The 21,555-nt window shown below is 42.2% G+C and overlaps 1 protein-coding gene across 1 annotated transcript in view; it reads left to right on the forward strand.

The window, feature by feature from the left end:
- The window catches only part of DIAPH3 (diaphanous related formin 3), a 458,292-nt gene that overhangs the window by 296,953 nt on the left and 139,784 nt on the right, over positions 1-21,555 (forward strand). The window contains exon 25 of the mRNA XM_075265434.1: positions 13,729-13,864. Within this exon, the coding sequence (XP_075121535.1) occupies positions 13,729-13,864 (136 nt within the window). The remainder of the gene's footprint in view (positions 1-13,728; positions 13,865-21,555) is intronic.

The raw sequence follows: 21,555 nt of genomic DNA on the forward strand, positions 1-21,555 counted from the left end.
AATATAGATTTTTGAAACAGAGTAATTTAGAAGGGAAGAGGAGTTTAGTTTAATTTACAATTATCACATTATCCCGGACATCCCCTGTAATATGGCCAATGATACCAAACATTTAAAAAGTGTCTTTTACCACCATATTCTGACATTGTGATAACTTCTTTATTCTTTATATTTTCTTATAGAATTATGAAAGACAGCTCTTTTGTGCTGGGCAGGTTGTAGTTTTTTTTTATGTCATTATGGGAAATGAATGAGGAAGCAAAGCCTCCAGAAAACAGCAATATGCACATTTTGATTTGTTTCTCTTATGGTATTCACTACATGGGATTATACTTTTATATTCTAAAAGTTCAGGAATTTTTGGACACGTCAATACAGATGATATTGGCTTTTTTGTTTGTTTGTTTGTTTCGGAATCACACACACAACATAAAAACAATTTTAGCATATAAAAACATATTTTGTACTTTTTTAAATAGTTTAAAAGCCCCAAAATAAATCCTGTATTGAAATACAAAACTAACGTTTTAGCAAACTAAAAACCTTTTAAAACTATAAAAACAAATTATATAGAGCAATAGCTTAGCTTTTGACACAATGGACTGTTAATAACTGTCTGTCCTGCAATTCAGCTGCAGAAACTGCTTATTAAGATAATTACTCTGCAGCCACAGGCTCAAAAAGTAGGTAGAATGTATTTGCTAAAATAGCTCTAAACCTCAGCACTAGCTGTCCCTGTCACCTTATTTAGGGGATTTGTCTCCGCCCCACAAACATTTCCATCCCATCAGATTACACCATAAAAACACTTAAAACAATGGATTTATAGAACACCCTCAATGGCATACAATAACAGATTGCAGCTTCCAAAAAACATGTAGATGGATCCTTACTTTCTACAAACTTCATCCACATTTCCAATCCAGTTTAATTTGCAGTCCAGATGGATCGCCCAACTATTTATTACTATTTACATTACTTCCCAGAATCTCAACTGGAATTTGCCTATAAATCAATCACTGTCTCTTTGCTTTTATAGACTACTGCCTCCATGTGATATCCCCACGTAGTATAATGCCCCCACATAATATAATGCATGAGAATATTGGTGAGACCTGGGGAGTGAGCAGTGGGTATAGATTTCCTTTCACTGCTCCAGGTTCTGATGCACACCTCTAAATGCTGACCCTTGGAATGGGGAAGTTACAGGGAGTCCAGGAAGCTAAGCGAAGTGAGTACTGATAAGATCCATACTCTTCTCTCAGTCTTCAGGTGGTTTCCAGCTGCAATGAGCTCTCCCATCTATACTGATAGAAGTGCTCATTGCCGGCTCAGTGGGCCCTCTTGCCCAGGTTTACCAGGTGAAAGCACCAGCCCTGGAAAGGACCACCCCCATGCCTAGTTTACACCTCCCAAATGAAGATATTAATGACAATTTATACTTATCTGACAAAACTATATAAGAATTTGCTCAGCACTTTCTGTTTAAAGGGGCTCTATCATTGGGAAAAGTCATTTTTAGCTAATCACATCCTTGCATAGGCTTTAGAAAGGCTATTCCACACCTACCTTTAGTATGTAAATAGCCTCAGCGGTTTTTGAATAATTCCATTTTTATTCATATGCTAATTAGACTGGTGCACTGTGCACCCTCTTTGCTATTGTTTCCTATGGGTGTATACAGCACAGGCTGCTGCTGATTACTTCCTGCTTCCTGTTTGTACACACACACAGGAGATAATAGCAGAGAGGAGGCTGCTGGGAACTTCCTGTGCTGGCTGGAAGCTCAATGAATAAAAATGGACTTATTCAAAAACCACTGAGGCAATTCACATAGTAAAGGTAAGCGTGGAATAGACTTTCTAAAAGCTATGCAAGATTTGATTAGTTAAAAATGACTTTTCACAATGATAGAGCCCCTTTAATAAAAGCAGCTCAGACCTCATTTTCAAGTGACCGTTTTCCTTTAAAGGATCGCCGTATGTTCCTATTGACTTTAGGGGAGTCAGAACCAAAATGCCTCCAAGGCCACTAGTCGCTTCATTTAGGGCCTTTAATGAAAATAGGTAACATACCTTTTATGGCCACTAACAAATGAAAGAGACAATCATGTTTTATTGATATGCAGATCAGCCTGCAAGTGTATCCGGGATGGGCCTGGTTTGCCATTTTTGCCTACAGATAACCACAAGGACCAGACTCCTTTCTGGAGTAAGCGATTAATGCCACTCATTTAGCTTTGATGTTTTTAGCCTCTGTCTGCATTGCAGCTGTCTGCAGGTAAGTCCGACCCTGATAAACTTGCAGGTTAATTTATATATCCATCAACATTGCTTCATCGGTTTGTGATACAAAAAAAAATTCTGATACTATTAAAAGCCTTTACATTGCAACATTAGTGGTATGAAAGGCATTTTGTAGTGACCTCCTGTTAAATGTCATCCTAACAAGTCACTATGCCCATATACTTAAAGGCAGTCTATCACCAGTCTATCCAGCATATAAACCCAACTCTGCAGATTGAGTCAGGTAACCCTAAGCTATCTAACAGTATTTACCCCTTGTAAATCAGTGCCTCTTATATGGAGGTATTGGTGTTTTTGTAAATGTGCAAACAAGCTCTTTGGAGCAATGTGAGCATTGCTATTGCACTAAAGAGATTAGTTGGATTGTTCTTTCTGATCCAAAGAGGTCTCTTGAATATCGAGAAAACAGTGATATCTTGGCAAAAGAGGCTCCAATTCACATGTGTAAAAAAAATATTTGACCATAACCTATAACCATAATCAATCTGTGGGGCTGGTTTCTGGTGACGGATTCCCTTTCTACCAATTTACATTTTTACTGAGCCAGATCTTCGAACACTATTCGAAACAGCCGTTTCGAATGGCAAGCTCACATAAAAATGAATGGAAGCGGCCGGCACGCAGACTTTGCTGGCAGCCGGTCGCTTAACCTCCCGCCTGCCGGCTACGTCCATTCATTTCTATGTGAGCATGCTATTCAAAACGGTTGTTTCGAATAGTATTCGCTCATCTCTATGAATAGAGAACAATTTACGGTTGCAGGGGTACGTCATGTATGGGCTGACTGGGAGCTATTTGATTATGGGTTGTCTATATGACTGGGCTCTTTGTATGCTGCCTATGATATGTATGTGATGCACCTTACTTTCCTCTAGAAGTAATGCTTGTAGTGAACGATCCCTCCTAAAAACATGTAGTAGGACATGCCATAATCTGAAAGAAAAAAAACACATCAGTGTGCCCACATAGAAAAACTATTATAGATTCATATTATACTGTACTGTACCTGTGTGAATGAGGGCTAAAACTCTGTTCACACACAGACACTTGCAGTATACCAGAAGCAGATTTGACTGTCATGTACTGTAACTAATGCAAGCTGCTTTGTTGTTTCTTAATAAAGGCTAATATGCAGTAAATTTACCTACAACTTGCCACTTGTAATACACAAGTCACAAGACTCTGATAGTGTATTTTATTATTTTTAGATTTATTTGATTTGTGTTCATATTACAGACACAGAGGTGTTGACTGAGCCTATTTGCTACTTAGTAGACTTTTTCTTCGTTAAGCATGCACAAAGCAGCGTATCGATCCTATACAATGATTGTATGATAGTAACGATTTCTTGCAGGCTCTTAGTTGGCAATAAATTTTGCTAACTCATTATTTCCCTAACACTTGGGTTACAGAGTCCCATACTGAGCATGCATCAATATCTCAACACTGCAGGCACAAGAAAAAAAAAAACCTAAACATTTATTTAACCCTTTTTTGATAGCAGTAATCTACTGTGCTATGCTTTTTGTGTGTTTCGTTATCTTGTCTTTAAAATACCTCATAATGTGAATGTGTGAAAATGTATGTAAAGGGTTTCTCAAAGATCACCTACATTGAACCCTGTAGAAATATTTCTGCATGTAATGTGTGGAAAGATGTCCATTTCTGCTGTCCTACACCCACAGGGCTTTCAATGTTACAGGTTTAGTGATCCTCAGCAAGTATGTGTTCAGGGAATAAATAATCAATATACCTTGTTCACTCTTGTATTTTCTTGAAGTATAATGTGAGTATATACAGCACCTTCTACCTATTCAAGCACATACAATCCTGTCTCATGCAGAAAGCAAAGATTTGGGATCCTCTGTAGGTAAAAGCTTTCCTCCAGGCTGTGCTTCCTCAGTCTCTCCTTTTCATTGGAGATGTGAAGGTAAAAATGAGTATGCTTCTTCATGTCTTTTAAAAGAATCCCGTGTTGGCAAGCTTTTGGCTTATAACCTTAACTTCACGGGTCATTGCCAAGGCCTTGCTCTGTTTCTGTTACATCTCTAGGGTGCAACACTTGGTCAGCGCACACTTACATTTCTTTGGAGGCAAACCAACCTTCTCCAAATTACAGTGCAGTTAAATAAGTTTCAGATCAAGCAGATAGAGGATCTTACTAGAGATGAGCGAACAGTGTTCTATCGAACACATGTTCGATCGGATATCAGGGTGTTCGCAATGTTCGAATCGAATCGAACACCACGTGGTAAAGTGCGCCAAAATTCGATTCCCCTCCCACCTTCCCTGGCGCCTTTTTTGCACCAATAACAGCGCAGGGGAGGTGGGACAGGAACTACGACACTGGGGGCATTGAAAAAAATTGGAAAAAGTCATTGGCTGCCGAAATCAGGTGACCTCCATTTTAGACGAATAGTGGATTTCAAATCCGGGTCATATGAGAATGTGAACTTTGTGACTATGAGACAGGGATAGCTGTACAGGCAGGGATAGCTAGGGATAACCTTTATTTAGGGGGGAATGTTATTAAAAATAACTTTTTGGGGCTCTATCGGGTGTGTAATTGTGATTTTTGTGAGATAAACTTTTTCCCATAGGGATGCATTGGCCAGCGCTGATTGGCCGAATTCCGTACTCTGGCCAATCAGTGCTGGCCAATGCATTCTATTAGCTTGATGAAGCAGAGTGTGCACAAGGGTTCAAGCGCACCCTCGGCTCTGATGTAGCAGAGCCGAGGCTGCACAAGGGTTCAAGCGCACCCTCGGCTCTGATGTAGGAGAGCCGAGGGTGCACTTGAACCCTTGTGCACCCTCAGCTCTGCTACATCAGAGCCGAGGGTGCGCTTGAACCCTTGTGCACACTCTGCTTCATCAAGCTAATAGAATGCATTGGCCAGCGCTGATTGGCCAATGTATTCTATTAGCCTGATGAAGTAGAGCTGAATGTGTGTGCTAAGCACACACATTCAGCTCTACTTCATCGGGCTAATAGAATGCATTGGCCAGCGCTGATTGGCCAGAGTACGGAACTCGACCAATCAGCGCTGGCTCTGCTGGAGGAGGCGGAGTCTAAGATCGCTCCACACCAGTCTCCATTCAGGTCCGACCTTAGACTCCGCCTCCTCCGGCAGAGCCAGCGCTGATTGGCCGAAGGCTGGCCAATGCATTCCTATGCGAATGCAGAGACTTAGCAGTGCTGAGTCAGTTTTGCTCAACTACACATCTGATGCACACTCGGCACTGCTACATCAGATGTAGCAATCTGATGTAGCAGAGCCGAGGGTGCACTAGAACCCCTGTGCAAACTCAGTTCACGCTAATAGAATGCATTGGCCAGCGCTGATTGGCCAATGCATTCTATTAGCCCGATGAAGTAGAGCTGAATGTGTGTGCTAAGCACACACATTCAGCACTGCTTCATCAAGCCAATACAATGCATTAGCCAGTGCTGATTGGCCAGAGTACGGAATTCGGCCAATCAGCGCTGGCTCTGCTGGAGGAGGCGGAGTCTAAGGTCGGACCTGAATGGAGACTGGTGTGGAGCGATCTTAGACTCCGCCTCCTCCAGCAGAGCCAGCGCTGATTGGTCGAGTTCCGTACTCTGGCCAATCAGCGCTGGCCAATGCATTCTATTAGCCCGATGAAGTAGAGCTGAATGTGTGTGCTTAGCACACACATTCAGCTCTACTTCATCAGGCTAATAGAATACATTGGCCAATCAACGCTGGCCAATGCATTCTATTAGCTTGATGAAGCAGAGTGTGCACAAGGGTTCAAGCGCACCCTCGGCTCTGATGTAGCAGAGCCGAGGCTGCACAAGGGTTCAAGTGCACCCTCGGCTCTCCTACATCAGAGCCGAGGGTGCGCTTGAACCCTTGTGCAGCCTCGGCTCTGCTACATCAGAGCCGAGGGTGCGCTTGAACCCTTGTGCACACTCTGCTTCATCAAGCTAATAGAATGCATTGGCCAGCACTGATTGGCCAGAGTACGGAATTCGGCCAATCAGCGCTGGCCAATGCATTCTATTAGCCCGATGAAGTAGAGCTGAATGTGTGTGCTAAGCACACACATTCAGCACTGCTTCATCACGCCAATACAATGCATTAGCCAGTGCTGATTGGCCAGAGTACGGAATTCGGCCAATCAGCGCTGGCTCTGCTGGAGGAGGCGGAGTCTAAGATCGCTCCACACCAGTCTCCATTCAGGTCCGACCTTAGACTCCGCCTCCTCCAGCAGAGCCAGCGCTGATTGGCCGAATTCCGTACTCTGGCCAATCAGCACTGGCTAATGCATTGTATTGGCTTGATGAAGCAGTGCTGAATGTGTGTGCTTAGCACACACATTCAGCTCTACTTCATCGGGCTAATAGAATGCATTGGCCAGCGCTGATTGGCCGAATTCCGTACTCTGGCCAATCAGCACTGGCTAATGCATTGTATTGGCTTGATGAAGCAGTGCTGAATGTGTGTGCTTAGCACACACATTCAGCTCTACTTCATCGGGCTAATAGAATGCATTGGCCAATCAGCGCTGGCCAATGCATTCTATTAGCGTGAACTGAGTTTGCACAGGGGTTCTAGTGCACCCTCGGCTCTGCTACATCAGATTGCTACATCTGATGTAGCAGTGCCGAGTGTGCATCAGATGTGTAGTTGAGCAAAACTGACTCAGCACTGCTAAGTCTGCATTCGCATAGGAATGCATTGGCCAGCCTTCGGCCAATCAGCGCTGGCTCTGCCGGAGGAGGCGGAGTCTAAGGTCGGACCTGAATGGAGACTGGTGTGGAGCTATCTTAGACTCCGCCTCCTCCAGCAGAGCCAGCGCTGATTGGTCGAGTTCCGTACTCTGGCCAATCAGCACTGGCCAATGCATTTCTATGGGGAAAAGTTAGCTTGCGAAAATCGCAAACTGACAGGGATTTCCATGAAATAAAGTGACTTTTATGCCCCCAGACATGCTTCCCCTGCTGTCCCAGTGTCATTCCAGGGTGTTGGTATCATTTCCTGGGGTGTCATAGTGGACTTGGTGACCCTCCAGACACGAATTTGGGTTTCCCCCTTAACGAGTTTATGTTCCCCATAGACTATAATGGGGTTCGAAACCCATTCGAACACTCGAACAGTGAGCGGCTGTTCGAATCGAATTTCGAACCTCGAACATTTTAGTGTTCGCTCATCTCTAGATCTTACATCTTCAGTCCGAGGCTGTCAAGTGCTTTAAATGGCCGTTAACTTTTCAGACAAGTTAATTTCATGTAATAGAACATGTGATTCCGAATCAAAATGTATGTACTTTATATAACATGACATGCTATATGACAAATATTCGTCATGAGCATGGGGCATGTGGGTATTATCAGAAGCCCAGCTGGTTCCAGGAACTACTGAGGTTCCTGCGGCAAATACCGAGGATGGATATCTCTGATCCCCAATAGTTTAACTGTTTAACTGTCACAGTCAATAGTGAATGTAAAGTGGTTAGATAGAGGGAATGGTTATCATTAGAGATGAGCGAGTACTGTTCGGATCAGCCGATCCGAACAGCACGCTCGCATAGAAATGAATGGACGTAGCCGGCACGCAGGGGGTTAAGCGGCCGGCCGCCGTCAAAGCGGAAGTACCAGGTGCATCCATTCATTTCTATGGAGCGTGCTGTTCAGATCGGCTGATCCGAACAGTACTCGCTCATCTCTAGTTATCATCTACCAGCTCCTTGGTCCCCTGCAGTGAGATCGTCAGATGCCATAGTAGATGGAGGCCTGGTCGTGGCCTCTGACACTGCTCTGTATAGAAGCCTATTAGGCCCACACAGCATGCTAGACTGTTTTTGGTGCAAAATACACCAGAATTCAGGCGTATTTGCTTAATAAGTCACCCCCAATGGATCCTAGTAGCAACAGAAGAGCAAATACAACACTAATAATATAAGACTTAGACAGCCATAGAACAAATTGGCCAACAAGCCCCTGCATATCTTTCAACTTTTGATGAAAACTCAGGTACCCTTTAAGTCAAGGTATCAGAACTTGTACAGTTTGGCTTATTTACAAAAGTAACTTGTTCCCTATACATAGGCTAAGGAACTGCTGGTAATGTGCTCGGTTGTCTCTGGCAGTACCATAGAGATAAATGGTGAATCTATACAACCGCTGCTTCATTCAGACAAGGCACCCATTTCTCATAATTGGAGGGAATAGGAAATCAGTGGCTCTGAAGGGCAAATCCCTTTGCAATCCTATTTAGAATAAATGCTTTACATTAATATTGGCGTGGCATCAATATCATAATAAATGTAAATTTACGCTTGGATATTTAGAGTGTTTCTTCTTCCTTAGATGTTTTTCTTCCCCCTCTTTATCCCCCTTCTCCCAGGAGTACAACTACTTCTTTCACATTCTGTTGTCTGAGTTTATTACATGCAATAAATATTTGTTGATGTACAATATGTTCTTCATTTAACAAAGTTACGTTCCAGTCTGCAGGCTGATATTAATGTATTTGCCTCTAATTTTATGGCTTGAAAAATGAGAAATAATTAAAAATACATGTAAACCACTCCAAGGTGCTGGATCCATTCTACACACACCAGTAATGTCCACCAAAGTATCTGGACCTTTTAAAGACAAAATTGTCCTTTTTTTTTTTTTTTTTTTTTGGGGGGGGGGGGGAAGAATATGTTGCAATACCTTTCTGATAATAAATGGCTGAAAACACCAACTAATGGAGTCTCCACCGCAGATGTTCCTAATATCATCCTAAAATGTACTAAATCTTTGTTGTAATGTAGGGGAAGGAATGATTTGGACTGCTGTGTTTTCTATAGGTGGTGGTATTGGTGACTTGAATACGCACTTATACATTATGTAAGTGGTTTTATAATGGATTCAGAACTTGGTTTGAACCATGTGTATATACAACATTTTTTTGCAGCTGAGAAGTGACCGCAGTTTGCAGTTCTTATTCAGTGGCGATGGTCACCCTGTAACACTGCTTTGGGTATAATCTTCACAAAGAAAGCTTCTTAATGATAATGGTTTTATTTTAACTTTGAAACCATCGGCAATCCTGTATCTGTCTCATTGTACTGAGCTTTTACTTTGAACTTGCTTTATCCAGTGAACATATGGATTGTACAGGGATTACAAATTCTTTTAAGGCTTGCAAAATACACATTCCAGCCTATCCTGTACACACACACAATATTTGACAGAGATTCTGTACGCCACAAGCAAAACCTGTGTAAGCAGGCGTATATTCTGTGCTCTCCTCTTAAATTAAAGGAAGCACCTTACATGGTTCTGGCACGTGTTGACAAACTGCACCTTGCTGCTCCATTACAATACATTTTAATTATACAACTGTAACCAATGCCTATTTTTATTTTAATTATGCAAATTAAAATCATCTTCCAAAGGCTCCTCTATCTCCAACAGTAGTTACAGCAAAAGAAGCATGAAATCTGATCCCATAAGCTACATGCTAATTTAATAACGGCATTATCAACCCTTTTTGCCTAATTTCCTGATACAATAATTCCCATCACTTTTCATCCATAGTGTAATTGATTACTTATTATTTTAGACAGCCAGAACCAGATACTATAAAATAGTTTTGTTTTAACATATAAGCATAATGATTGGAAGCAAAGAGAAATCATTTCCAATCCTTTTTTTATTTTTTTTTATTTTATGGAAATGTAAAATGGGTGAATTTAATCTGTGAAAAGCCCTTCGTTATTTTGTCTATCAATATGCATCATAGTTTCTATTTGTACCATCCAATCCCTAGACTCCTTGAAAAGGAACCCATTCATTTCCCATTCAGTGTTGCTGAAAATAAGTTTACTTACTCCGTGAGTAGCAGTGATCTCCCCTTCCTGAACCGTTGGCTGTGACCGCCGGACCTGCCCCTCTGAGCAGTCACAACCACTGGGCGGCAAAGCAAAGATTTCTAGTTTTCTGCCATAAGATATTTTCTCTGAGTACTTTGTCTTTTGACCTTCTGGATTGTTATCTGACTTCGTCCCTGCCTTGATACAAATGTCTGATGTTGGCAAGAGACTGACAATTGCTTCCATTCCTCCTGTCATGACTACCTACCTGTTCTTGACAATGTCCAACCTCTGCCAGCACTTCTCTTTGACTTAGTCTCAGACTATGGTCTTGTCGAACCTCTGGTGTTTTGCATCTGCGTATCTTGACCTGCTTGGCTGACACTACCAACACTGAGACCCCCCATTTAAGTCCATATCCATATATAGGGGTTAAAGGGTAGATACTGGAGATGCTAATTGACAATGCCCTAAGGAGTGTTCCAACGTCAAACCTGCTTGGTAGCAGTGTGGATCCACAGACACTGATTTTTACAGTTCACAGAGGCCATGGATCCTGCAGGCAAAACCAAGCCAAGTCTGCAAGATATGTCAGGAGCTCGAAAATAAACAAGAAAGCCAGAAGCAGATGATACAATTTATGAACATTGTTGCAGTCTGCTCTCTTCTCTGCCATAACACAAGCTGCTGCAGGTCCCATTCAGCCTGCCCTACCTATACATAATGGTACCTCTGGTATACACCTACCTTGGCCTCCATGTTATGATGGCATTCCCTATAGTATATGGCTTCCTAACCCAATGCCTCATCCACTTTGACACCCCCACCCCCCTACACATCAGTTTCCTACCAGTCATCATCTCCCTGTTATCTGGAGACTTGCACTCCTGGACTGGTTATGTTTGGGAATTTGGCTGACCTGAGGTCTCTGATCTGCAGGCGCTCTTTACTTTCTACACAGTTTTAAAATGCCCAGGTCAAACTTCTTGAGCAGCCTCTTCATGCTTCTGTTAGGGGTTTTTTGTCCACCTTTGGTGCTGTGATATTATTTGCTACTTGCATTGACTTGTGTTTAAAGGAGTGAAGCAACTGATAAGAAAGGCCCCAAGACTGCCACCTTCTTTCCCGAGATTCATCTGCTTTCTAACCTGGAGCTACATTATAGACACACTTACAATCTGAGACAAAAACAGAGAACAGCACCGAGCTGTATATGGTGATGTATCATAAGCTTTGTGTGGTTATGAATTGAAATGAAAGCTTCTCACCTTATGTGGTTGTGAAGACCACAACTACTTAAACGCTTATGAACCACTTTTAGGGGGGTTCCTCCCAGGTGTTGGAGCTGCTGATCTGTGCCACCCTATGTGTCAATGCAATACCAGTAGGACCAGATAAGAAAGATCACTGTGCTTCACCTTACGTTGGTAATCATTCTTTATTGTTGCCAAAGTAAAACACACTACGTGTTTTGGGCTATCTGCCCTTTTTCAAGTGTAAAAACTTCAATGTCGAGCCTGATGCTTCCACTTACAATTTGTGTATATTTTGTGGTGGCAAGGTTCACTTTGTACAAAACTGTCTGAGACTGGGAAATTCCAGCGCCTAAGATTGATGAGAGTGATGATTCTCCCGAATTACCCCACAGGATATGATGCCATATCTGACTGTACATTAAAGGACACTGACTGGTGACTGCTCATACAGCTTTATATGTGTAATGAAAGTAACCTTTCTCACAAAAATGTTCCGACCACTGTATAAGCAATGCTACCTCCAATTCCGCCCGTCACCTCTTGTATCATCCCCTCTACCTCATAGATTGTAAACTCTTGCAAGCTGGGTCCTCAATCGATTTGTTTCTCTATGATGCATCTTTTTGTCTGTACTTGAACCCTACAATTTGTAAAATACTGCGGAATATGTTGACGCTATATAAATAAAATCAATTTTTATGACTCTAGGACGAACTGACTCCTCTTCTAAACCCTCGATTCCAGTGACACTTGTCCACAATAAAAATCTTATCCAAGTGTCTTCTTATCTGGATTATGGTTCAGGTGACAATTTAATTCACCAGGCTCTTATAATTCAGCCACACAGGGAACCTACCAGCTATCTCCAAGTGGTTTCAGTCAATGAAATCCTGAATCAGGCATTTTTTCACAGAACTTCTTAAACTCTGTGGAAAGTTTGCATTCTGAAAGCATCTCATTGTATATCCTGCCAAATTCTGTGGATCCAATACTTCTGGTCATTCCTTGGGTGCGTCTACACGTCACAGCTTGACTTGGACTTCAGGCAAATTCTACAACAGTGTCTTCAATGTCATACTATCTGACGTATGTCCAGTGTCTCATCTGCTTTTCAACAAACTCTACCTGGCCTCTCACCCCCTACATGCTGACATCTTCAGTAAGAAGAAAGCTGAGTGACTTCATCAGTCTTATGGATGCCCAATAAGACAAATTCCTCCTCTTGGACTAATGTACCGTATGTCTCTACCAGAAATTCAGGCTATTGTCAGAGTATATTAAAGAAAAATAGAATATGTGAGAGAGCCTTAACCTTCTAAAAGTGAAAGCCTCCTACGAGATAGAGCTACAGTATAACTCAAGGACTTAACTGACTGACTATACAACTAATTACTTAAAGATGCCTAATCCATTAATACACACAGAGGTTTCAGGACTATAGATGATTTTCATGTAGACATGATACAGTTGTAGCAGCAATTGCAGTAATTATTTCCCAGGAGATTGTACTTTGCTAGAGATAGTTCAGTGCCCTCTGAGCAGCCTGTTTATTTTCTTCAGGTAATTAAAAGACCCTTATTTCTTTTCTAATTGAAATGTTACACTTCCTTGCATTATAAGCAAAGATAAGCCTTCCAAGCGCTTTCAGGTGAAGGAATGCATTGTGAGCAAGGTTACTGAATAGCTCTTCTTGGCAATAGATAAAGCATGTGATTTTACCTTGCATGTGATAAAAAAAAAATGTATTTTGGAAATTGGAGCAAATGTTAAAATATACGCATTCCGCTAAGAGATCTGCAGGAACCGTGACTTGCCTTTCAGTACGAATTGCACAGATGGTTGAGGCTTTATTATTTATTTTTTTTTTAATGTATTGATTTGTTATGATCTCATCTGGTGCGGGAAAGTTTGTCTGTCTTTTGTGTTTATTTGTTTCCATAATTGTACCGCACTATATTAAAAGCAAGCGGCAAGCTGTCTTCCTTGCTTTTTGCACAGATTTGTTTAAAATAACGCTAGCGATTTTCTGACATTTGGAAACTAATCTGCTTTGTTAAGGTAACTGTTAGACATTAGTATATAATAAATGTAATGCACATTGTGACACTCTGCTTTCTTTGTGCACCTCAAGACAAATAGATCTGGCACGTGGAAGAATTTCCAATGACTCAGGAACTTTTTAAATGTACCCATTAGTGTAGAGCCTGTGTACCACGGGAAGAAAGGCAATAGCTCTAAATCTTCATTTATTTTCAGATTGATTTTAAATACAGTATGGTGTCCCCCTATCATTCAGCCGCTTAATTAATGGGATTTAATTTTCTTTCTCTGTAGCAAGCAACAAAAGAGAATATCAGACGGCGAGAAGCGGAGGAAAAACAAAAGAGAGTCAGGCTGGCAAAAGAAATGGCAGAAAAGGAGAAAGAAGAAAGGCAGAAGAAGAAGAAACGTCTGCTGGAAAAGAACAGAGGTGCGTACTGTCTGTCAAAATCGATAATCTTAGGGATCACAAGTAAGAGAATGCCCAACCACTTCTTTTTGAAGTTGCAACTAATATGAAGTCCTCCCAACCTCCTGCCCTTCTTCTCAATTCTCGTCCCCATGGCTGTTCTGAATGGGAAAGTACAGCACATTTCCTATTTGCACTAGTCGCTTTTATCAGTCTTTTGACATTTATCAGACATTTTTGACTTAACCTGTGGGTATGCCATATATGTCTGAGATGAGAAATACTCATCTAACATTGATGATATTTCTCTAGGCTTTACGATCAATGTGTAATCGATAAAGTGTGAATGTTGGAGCTGCCCCACAAATATTACAACAGTTAACTCTTAATGCTAATGCCTGTGGGGGGCATTATTACTGTACTACAAGTAATAGTAAGCTCACCCACAGGTAATAGTACCCACTACAGGTAAGTCCCTCTTGTTTGCATTGGTCTACTATAGTTACACTATCCAATGCACACTGGATAGAGGAGAAGCATTGACTAGCGCGATTCTCTCTCGCCCATTTGGCTACATTATCAACATCCCTGATTATATAGGCGATTTTCTGCTGGTAAACTGCATCTTATGCTGCTTAAAACATACAATGAGTTGACCAATGGAGATGAGCGAGTAGTATTCGATCAAATACCTTGCTGCCATAGGAATGTGTGTAGGCGGCCGAACACCAAGGGGTTAAGCACATCGAATATTTGAGGCCTTTAATCCCTTGTTTCTTGGCCGCTTACACGCATTCCTTTGGCGGTGAGGTATTCGATCGAATACTACTCGCTCATCTCTATTGACCAACAAGCATTTGTTTGTTAGTTATCTGATCAACCGCTCTATTACACAGGGCTATTATCTACAATGAGCATTCCTAGGAGTGTTCATCGCTAATAGCTACCCTGACTATCTGATAGGGCCCTTACACTGGATCTTTTGAGTTCAAGTTTTGTAACTTTATTTTGGAGTATGAATTTTAGTTTTGCCTGAAGACCTCCTTCTGATAAACCTCTAATGACACGGGTGCTTCTTGTTGAAGAGGCTACCTATTAACATGCTCATTGAATACACTGTACCATATTTTTTTCAATGTTGAAAAGGTCTGTATTGGCATTAATGGATATCTGCTGGTAGGGGGTATATGCAGTAGAGAAGCTTTTAAATACTGACTTCAGAGTCTGTAGATTGTGGAAGAAGCACTCATGCAAAAAGCTTCTCCATGGGAAGCCATGTTATTTAACAAGATGACAGGTTTACTGAAAATTAAATTGTTTGTAGCAGTAGAAAAGAATTACCATATAAAGCTTATGAGAGTTAACATTAAATTTATCTCCAACAAAAAAGTCACACTTAAGTATAGTAAAACATAAGAGGAATTGACTTGGTATTTTACAGCATGTGCAATAAATACTGCTATTCTCTATACAGCAGTGCTAAGTCCTTCACCCTTTTGGCATAAATTGTGTGATATTTTAAATAAAGTGCAAGACACTTGTGCAAAATTCACCTTCCGTCCTCTGGAGTTCAAACTTGATGAAAAATCTCAGCGCGGACCTAATAAAAACTTATGGTCCTAATAAGGTCATAAAATTAGGTAACTACCATCTCTGATGAGCAACAACACATGACAATTAAAACGTTATAAAACTAGGAAAAATTAAGTACACCCTTACTGCTTCCATAGGAATTAAAAGGGCAAATAGTAGCCAGGTGCCCCATTGAATTCTATGGGACAGCACTGCAACACCCAGACTTACAGCTATACTTTCTGAAAACAATACAGAGAGTTCACACTGTCCGCCTCCTGGAACCCTCCACATATCTAATATTTATGGACTAGCTTAAGGTATCTGAACAAACCACTAGACTTCAGTGTCCTTTAGACAGACAAGTAGGAGTATTGACTGCACTGACTCCTACTAGTGACATTGATTGTAACTGGTCATTGACTGGCACCAGCACAATACAATCCTATACCATATAGACTTTAGACAAACAAGACCACAGTGGAGATGCTTCATCATAACGCACAGTGCCATGGCAGAAAACAAACCTAGCGTATCCGCGCAAACAGCTCAAACCATCTGCCAAACAAAGTGGTGGGGGCTGATGATTTGGACACAGGATAAGGGCTAAGATTGCTGGGTTTCTGACCACTTGTCCCAACTGCAATCAGAAGGGGGCTGTGAACCATGCTCCATTCGCTACTATCAGGCTGCTAGGATTGCAGTTTCTGGCAGCCCCATAGCAGTGAATTAGACACCTGCTTTAAGAGAATAATGTAAAAATGCCCATAAACCTTATTGAACTGAAAGAATGTTGTAAAGTAGAATATGCCAAAATTCCTCCAGTACAAACCATTCACTTTCTTCAGTCAGCCTGGGCTACGAAATGGACAGGTATAGGCTGGTGATAATTCCCAGGTGTGTATGGGGCCATTACAATACATAGGGTCAGTGTGCTAGCCATGAAAAACACAGCTAGCACACTAACACTGCACACGGTTGTTGTGAGGTGCTTCTACAAGCTGTTGATAGTTTTCACACATATTTGTTAAATTAATAATGAAACGGTGAAATCTGTTGCATATGTTGTTATTCATCTGACGTTGTATAAACCTAATTTTGAGAACCAGATGTTTTTTTTTAATTATGTCCTGATATGTAATATCCTAGAGAGTGTACTTTATTTTTCACCATATTTATTGAGAAGTTTGTGCATTGGAAATAGTTGAAGTACAGTACTTGGCTATCTCCATTAAAGCAAATGGAATGATGGCACACATCTTTGTCCACTGCTATATTCATAACAGGGTAAAAAATCTCAGGATCGGTGGAGGTTGTAGTGGTCTAACCCTCAATAACCAGCAATTTATCAGCCATTATGCGAATAGGGGATAAGTACCTTTCGTAGTATAACCCCCCCTTCACAGTGGTGAAGTTAAAAAGAAAAAAAACTCTCCTGTCCCCGGTGCTCCTGTGTTCTAGGTCGCTGTCTGCTACCCTGAGGCTTGTTTTGGCAGAAGTCCTCGCCACCTGTGACCTCTGAGTCCAATCAGCGGCCTAACGAAAGGGCCTGGGACATGTGAGGTTATGTATTTGGTTGGGGACATATTACCCATCACATAATGTCCATCATGTGATGGATACTGCTTTATGTGAAAAGTTGAGTAAAATTATTTAGAACTAGCAGGAGGACCCGGCTTCGCACGGGTATATTACATTTTGTGTTTGTGTATTGGCCCCATAAGAATTGTCCAGTTTTGCAATGGTGTATTTTGTTTATCGTTTGTGTGTGTCCATAAGCGTCATGTGATCATGTGTATCTCATTTCGGATATCAGTGAAAAACCTGTGATCGGTTGTTATGGAGACCTGGAGTAAAGCTGTGTGTATGTGACCTTGTGTAACAGTGTTATCCACAGCGCCCTGCCCCATTAAGGCTGACATAAAGTAGTGAAGAAAAATGGCTGGGTTGCAATGGAAACCTGGAGTAAAACTCTAATATGTGGTACTCTGTGCAGAGCCGTATATCTAATCGTGTATCTATTCCACTGGCATGTGGTACTTTGTGCAGTGGTGCGTATCTAATCCTCTAGCGTGTGGTGCTGTGTGCAGTGGCGCATATCTCATCCTCCCCTGTGTGGTATTGTGTGCATTGGCGCATATCTAATCCTCTGGCGAGTGGTATTGTGTGCATTGGCGCGTATCCAATCCTCCGACGTGTGGTATTGTGTGCAGTGGCGTGTATCTAATCCTGCGGTGTGTGGAACTGTGGGCAGACTTGCATATCTAATCCTCTGACGTGTGGTACTGTGTGAAGATGCACGTATCTAATCCTCTGGCATGTGGTACTGTGTGCAGACATGCGTATTTAATCCTCCGGCGTGTGGTACTGTGTGCTGACTTGTGTATCTAATCCTCCAGCGTGTGGTACTGTGTGCAAATGCATGTATCTAATCCTCCGGTATTGTGTAAAGACGTGTGTATCTTATCCTCCGGCATTTGGAACTATGCACAGACGTGCGTATCTAATGCTGTGGCATATGTAACTGTGTATAGACCCACATATCTAATCCTCCGGCATGTGGAACACTGTGCAGACGTGCGTATCTAATCCTCTGGCATGTGGTACTGTGTGCTGACTCGTGTATCTAATCCTCCAGCGTGTGGTATTGTGTGGAGATGCGTGTATCTAATCCTCTGGCGTGTGGTTATTGTGTGCTGACATGTATATCTAATTCTCTGGCATGTGGTACTGTGTGCAGTAGTGTGTATATAAACCTCCGCCATGTGGTATTGTGTGCAGTGGTGCATACCCAAGCCTTCATTGTGTGGTATTGTGTAAAGATGTGCGTATCTAATCCTGCGACATGTGGAACTGTGTATAGACGCACGTATCTAATCCTCTGGCATGTGGTACTGTGTGAAGATTCGCTTATCTAATCCTCTGGCATGTGGAATTGTGTGTAGATGCGCATATCTAATCCTGTGGCGTGTGTAACTGTGTGCATTGGCGCGTATCCAATCCTCCGACGTGTGGTATTGTGTGCAGTGGCGTGTATCTAATCCTGTGGTGTGTGGAACTGTGGGCAGACTTGCATATCTAATCCTCTGGCATGTGGTACTGTGTGCAGACGTGCGTATCTAATCCTCTGATGTGTGGTACTGTGTGAAGACGCACATATCTAATCCTCTGCCGTGTGATACTGTGTGCTGACCTGTGTATCTAAACCTCTGGAGTGTTGTACTTTGTGCAGACATGCGTATCTAATCCTCTGGCATGTGGAATTGTGGCAGACGCGCATATCTAATCCTTTGGCATGTGGAACTGTGTGCAGACATGCGTATCTAATACCATGGCATGTGGAACTGTGTGCAGATGCATGTTTCTAATCCTCTAGCGTGTGATACTGTGTGCTGACCTGTGTATCTAATCCTCCAGCGTGTGGTACTTTGTGCAGACGCGCGTATCTAATCCTTTGGCATGTGGAACTGTGTGCAGATGCGTGTATCTAATCCTTTGGCGTATGATACTGTGTGCCGACCTGTGTATCTAATCCTCCAGCGTGTGGTACTTTGTGCAGACGCGCGTATCTAATCCTTTGGCATGTGGAACTGTGTGCAGATGCATGTATCTAATCCTTTGGCGTATGATACTGTGTGCCGACCTGTGTATCTAATCCTCCAGCATGTGGTACTTTGTGCAGACGCACGTATCTAATCCTCTGGCATGTGGAACTGTGTGCAGACGCACATATCTAATCTTTCGGTGTCTGCGACTTTGTGCAGATGAGCGTATCTAATTCTCAGGCATGTGGAACTGTGTGCATACGCGTGTATCTAATCTTTAGCCATGTTGTCCTTTGTGCAGATGCGCGTATCTAATCCTCTGGCGTGTGATACTATGTGCTGACCTATGTATCTAATCCTTCAGCTTGTGGTACTTTGAGCAGATGCGTATATCTAATCCTCTGACATGTGGAACTGTGTGCAGACACGCGTATCTAATCCTTCAGCTTGTGGAACTGTGTGCAGACGCGCATATTTAATCCTCTGGCATGTGGAACTGTGTGCAGATGTGCGTATCTAATCCTCTGGCATGTGATACTGGGTGCTGACCTGTGTATCTAATCCTCTGATGTGTGTATCTCAGTTTGGATATCAGTGTTGGATTGTACATGTAGAGTGAACAAGTGTATTGCAGTTGGAATATGAGTGAAAGACTTGCAGGTTTGTATTGGCTAATGGGGAGGGGGGGGTCAGGGTGTTGGGAAAGCTGTATTTCTGGAATGGTATGTCCGAGTGAGTTGGGGCATCATCTTAAACCTTCCCGGACACCTGAAGCATCTGTGTGCCAAATTTGGTGAAGAACGGTCCAGTCATTTGGTCGTGCATAGAGAACAGACAGACAGACAAGAATTCTTTTTTATAATATAGAGAGATGACCAAGTTCCCCTTGATGACCCAGAGATGGGCAGATGTGGGAGCATTGTGTCTGACAGGCCTGGAAGTTTTGCCTCTTTTAGGACTTAAGAGAGTTACGCCAGGATGCCCTTAAATATTCTGAGAGAATAGGCAAGTATAACTAAAATATAATTAAAACTATAGCATATGTTTATGGCGGCCCCAGGTTGGGTCCCACAAAGTTAGTGAGCCTTCGCCCCAATAAGTACACCTTTGACTTCATGATGTACTTGCACTGCTCTGTCTAGAAAAGCATAGTCATTTTTGCTTTCATATGAAGGCAAAAATGGAATCCTATAGATATATCTGACTTATACATGATAAGATTTTCCTGGTTCATAATGTACACCAAATATAGCTAGCACTGTGTTCATAGAGCTTTGCAGGTATCACAGTCTTTGCATTCTACCATTGCTTTACCTGTGCTGTTAAGGAACTCTCAGTATCCCGCAGAAGCTCAGATACATAGCAAATAGAGAATGAAGAAGCAAGCAATTATTTCCGCCTAAACATCTCGCTCAATTAAGTCTATGTGTGAGCCCATAGCAGAGATACTGCATCCCGTGTTCCCGATCAGGATGTCTTACTCTGATAAGAGATCTGTATAATGGCTCGTCATTAGGAGCAAAATATCAGTCTTTGAAATCTCCTTTCTGATCAGTCTCTCTGCTGTCCTGTGTGGAGTCACAGACATAATATACACAATAACATGACTTTTCATCTCAGCCTGTACTAAACTAATTTATTCTTTTCATAGGCTTTTTATGCTAGAAGTGCATTGTGCAACAACTCCTTCACTTTTTAGTCAGTTTTTTATGTACTAGTCTATCCAAAAATGGAAATCTATATATTGAGTTTTGGGGCGTCAGTTAATAGTACATTAACAACAGCTACTTTAGAAGAGTATTTCTTAATAGTACATATGGGAAATATAATAAAAGGTTACCTAACTAAGGGATGGGAACATAGGGAAAGCTATAGGTAGAGGGTAGGGAAGGAAGTGCACACAGTCCATACACTCACCGGCCACTTTATTAGGTACACCATGCTAGTAACGGGTTGGACCCCCTTTTGCCTTCAGAACTGCCTCAATTCTTCGTGGCATAGATTCAACAAGGTGCTGGAAGCATTCCTCAGAGATTTTGGTCCATATTGACATGATGGCATCACACAGTTGCCGCAGATTTGTCGGCTGCACATCCATGATGCGAATCTCCCGTTCCACCACATCCCAAAGATGCTCTATTGGATTGAGATCTGGTGACTGTGGAGGCCATTGGAGTACAGTGAACTCATTGTCATGTTCAAGAAACCAGTCTGAGATGATTCCAGCTTTATGACATGGCGCATTATCCTGCTGAAAGTAGCCATCAGATGTTGGGTACATTGTGGTCATAAAGGGATGGACATGGTCAGCAACAATACTCAGGTAGGCTTTGGCGTTGCAACGATGCTCAATTGGTACCAAGGGGCCCAAAGAGTGCCAAGAAAATATTCCCCACACCATGACACCACCACCACCAGCCTGAACCGTTGATACAAGGCAGGATGGATCCATGCTTTCATGTTGTTGACGCCAAATTCTGACCCTACCATCCGAATGTCGCAGCAGAAATCGAGACTCATCAGACCAGGCAACGTTTTTCCAATCTTCAATTGTCCAATTTCGATGAGCTTGTGCAAATTGTAGCCTCAGTTTCC

This window comes from Leptodactylus fuscus, chromosome 2, assembly GCF_031893055.1.
Source record: "Leptodactylus fuscus isolate aLepFus1 chromosome 2, aLepFus1.hap2, whole genome shotgun sequence".
Classification (NCBI taxonomy): Eukaryota; Metazoa; Chordata; class Amphibia; order Anura; family Leptodactylidae; genus Leptodactylus; species Leptodactylus fuscus.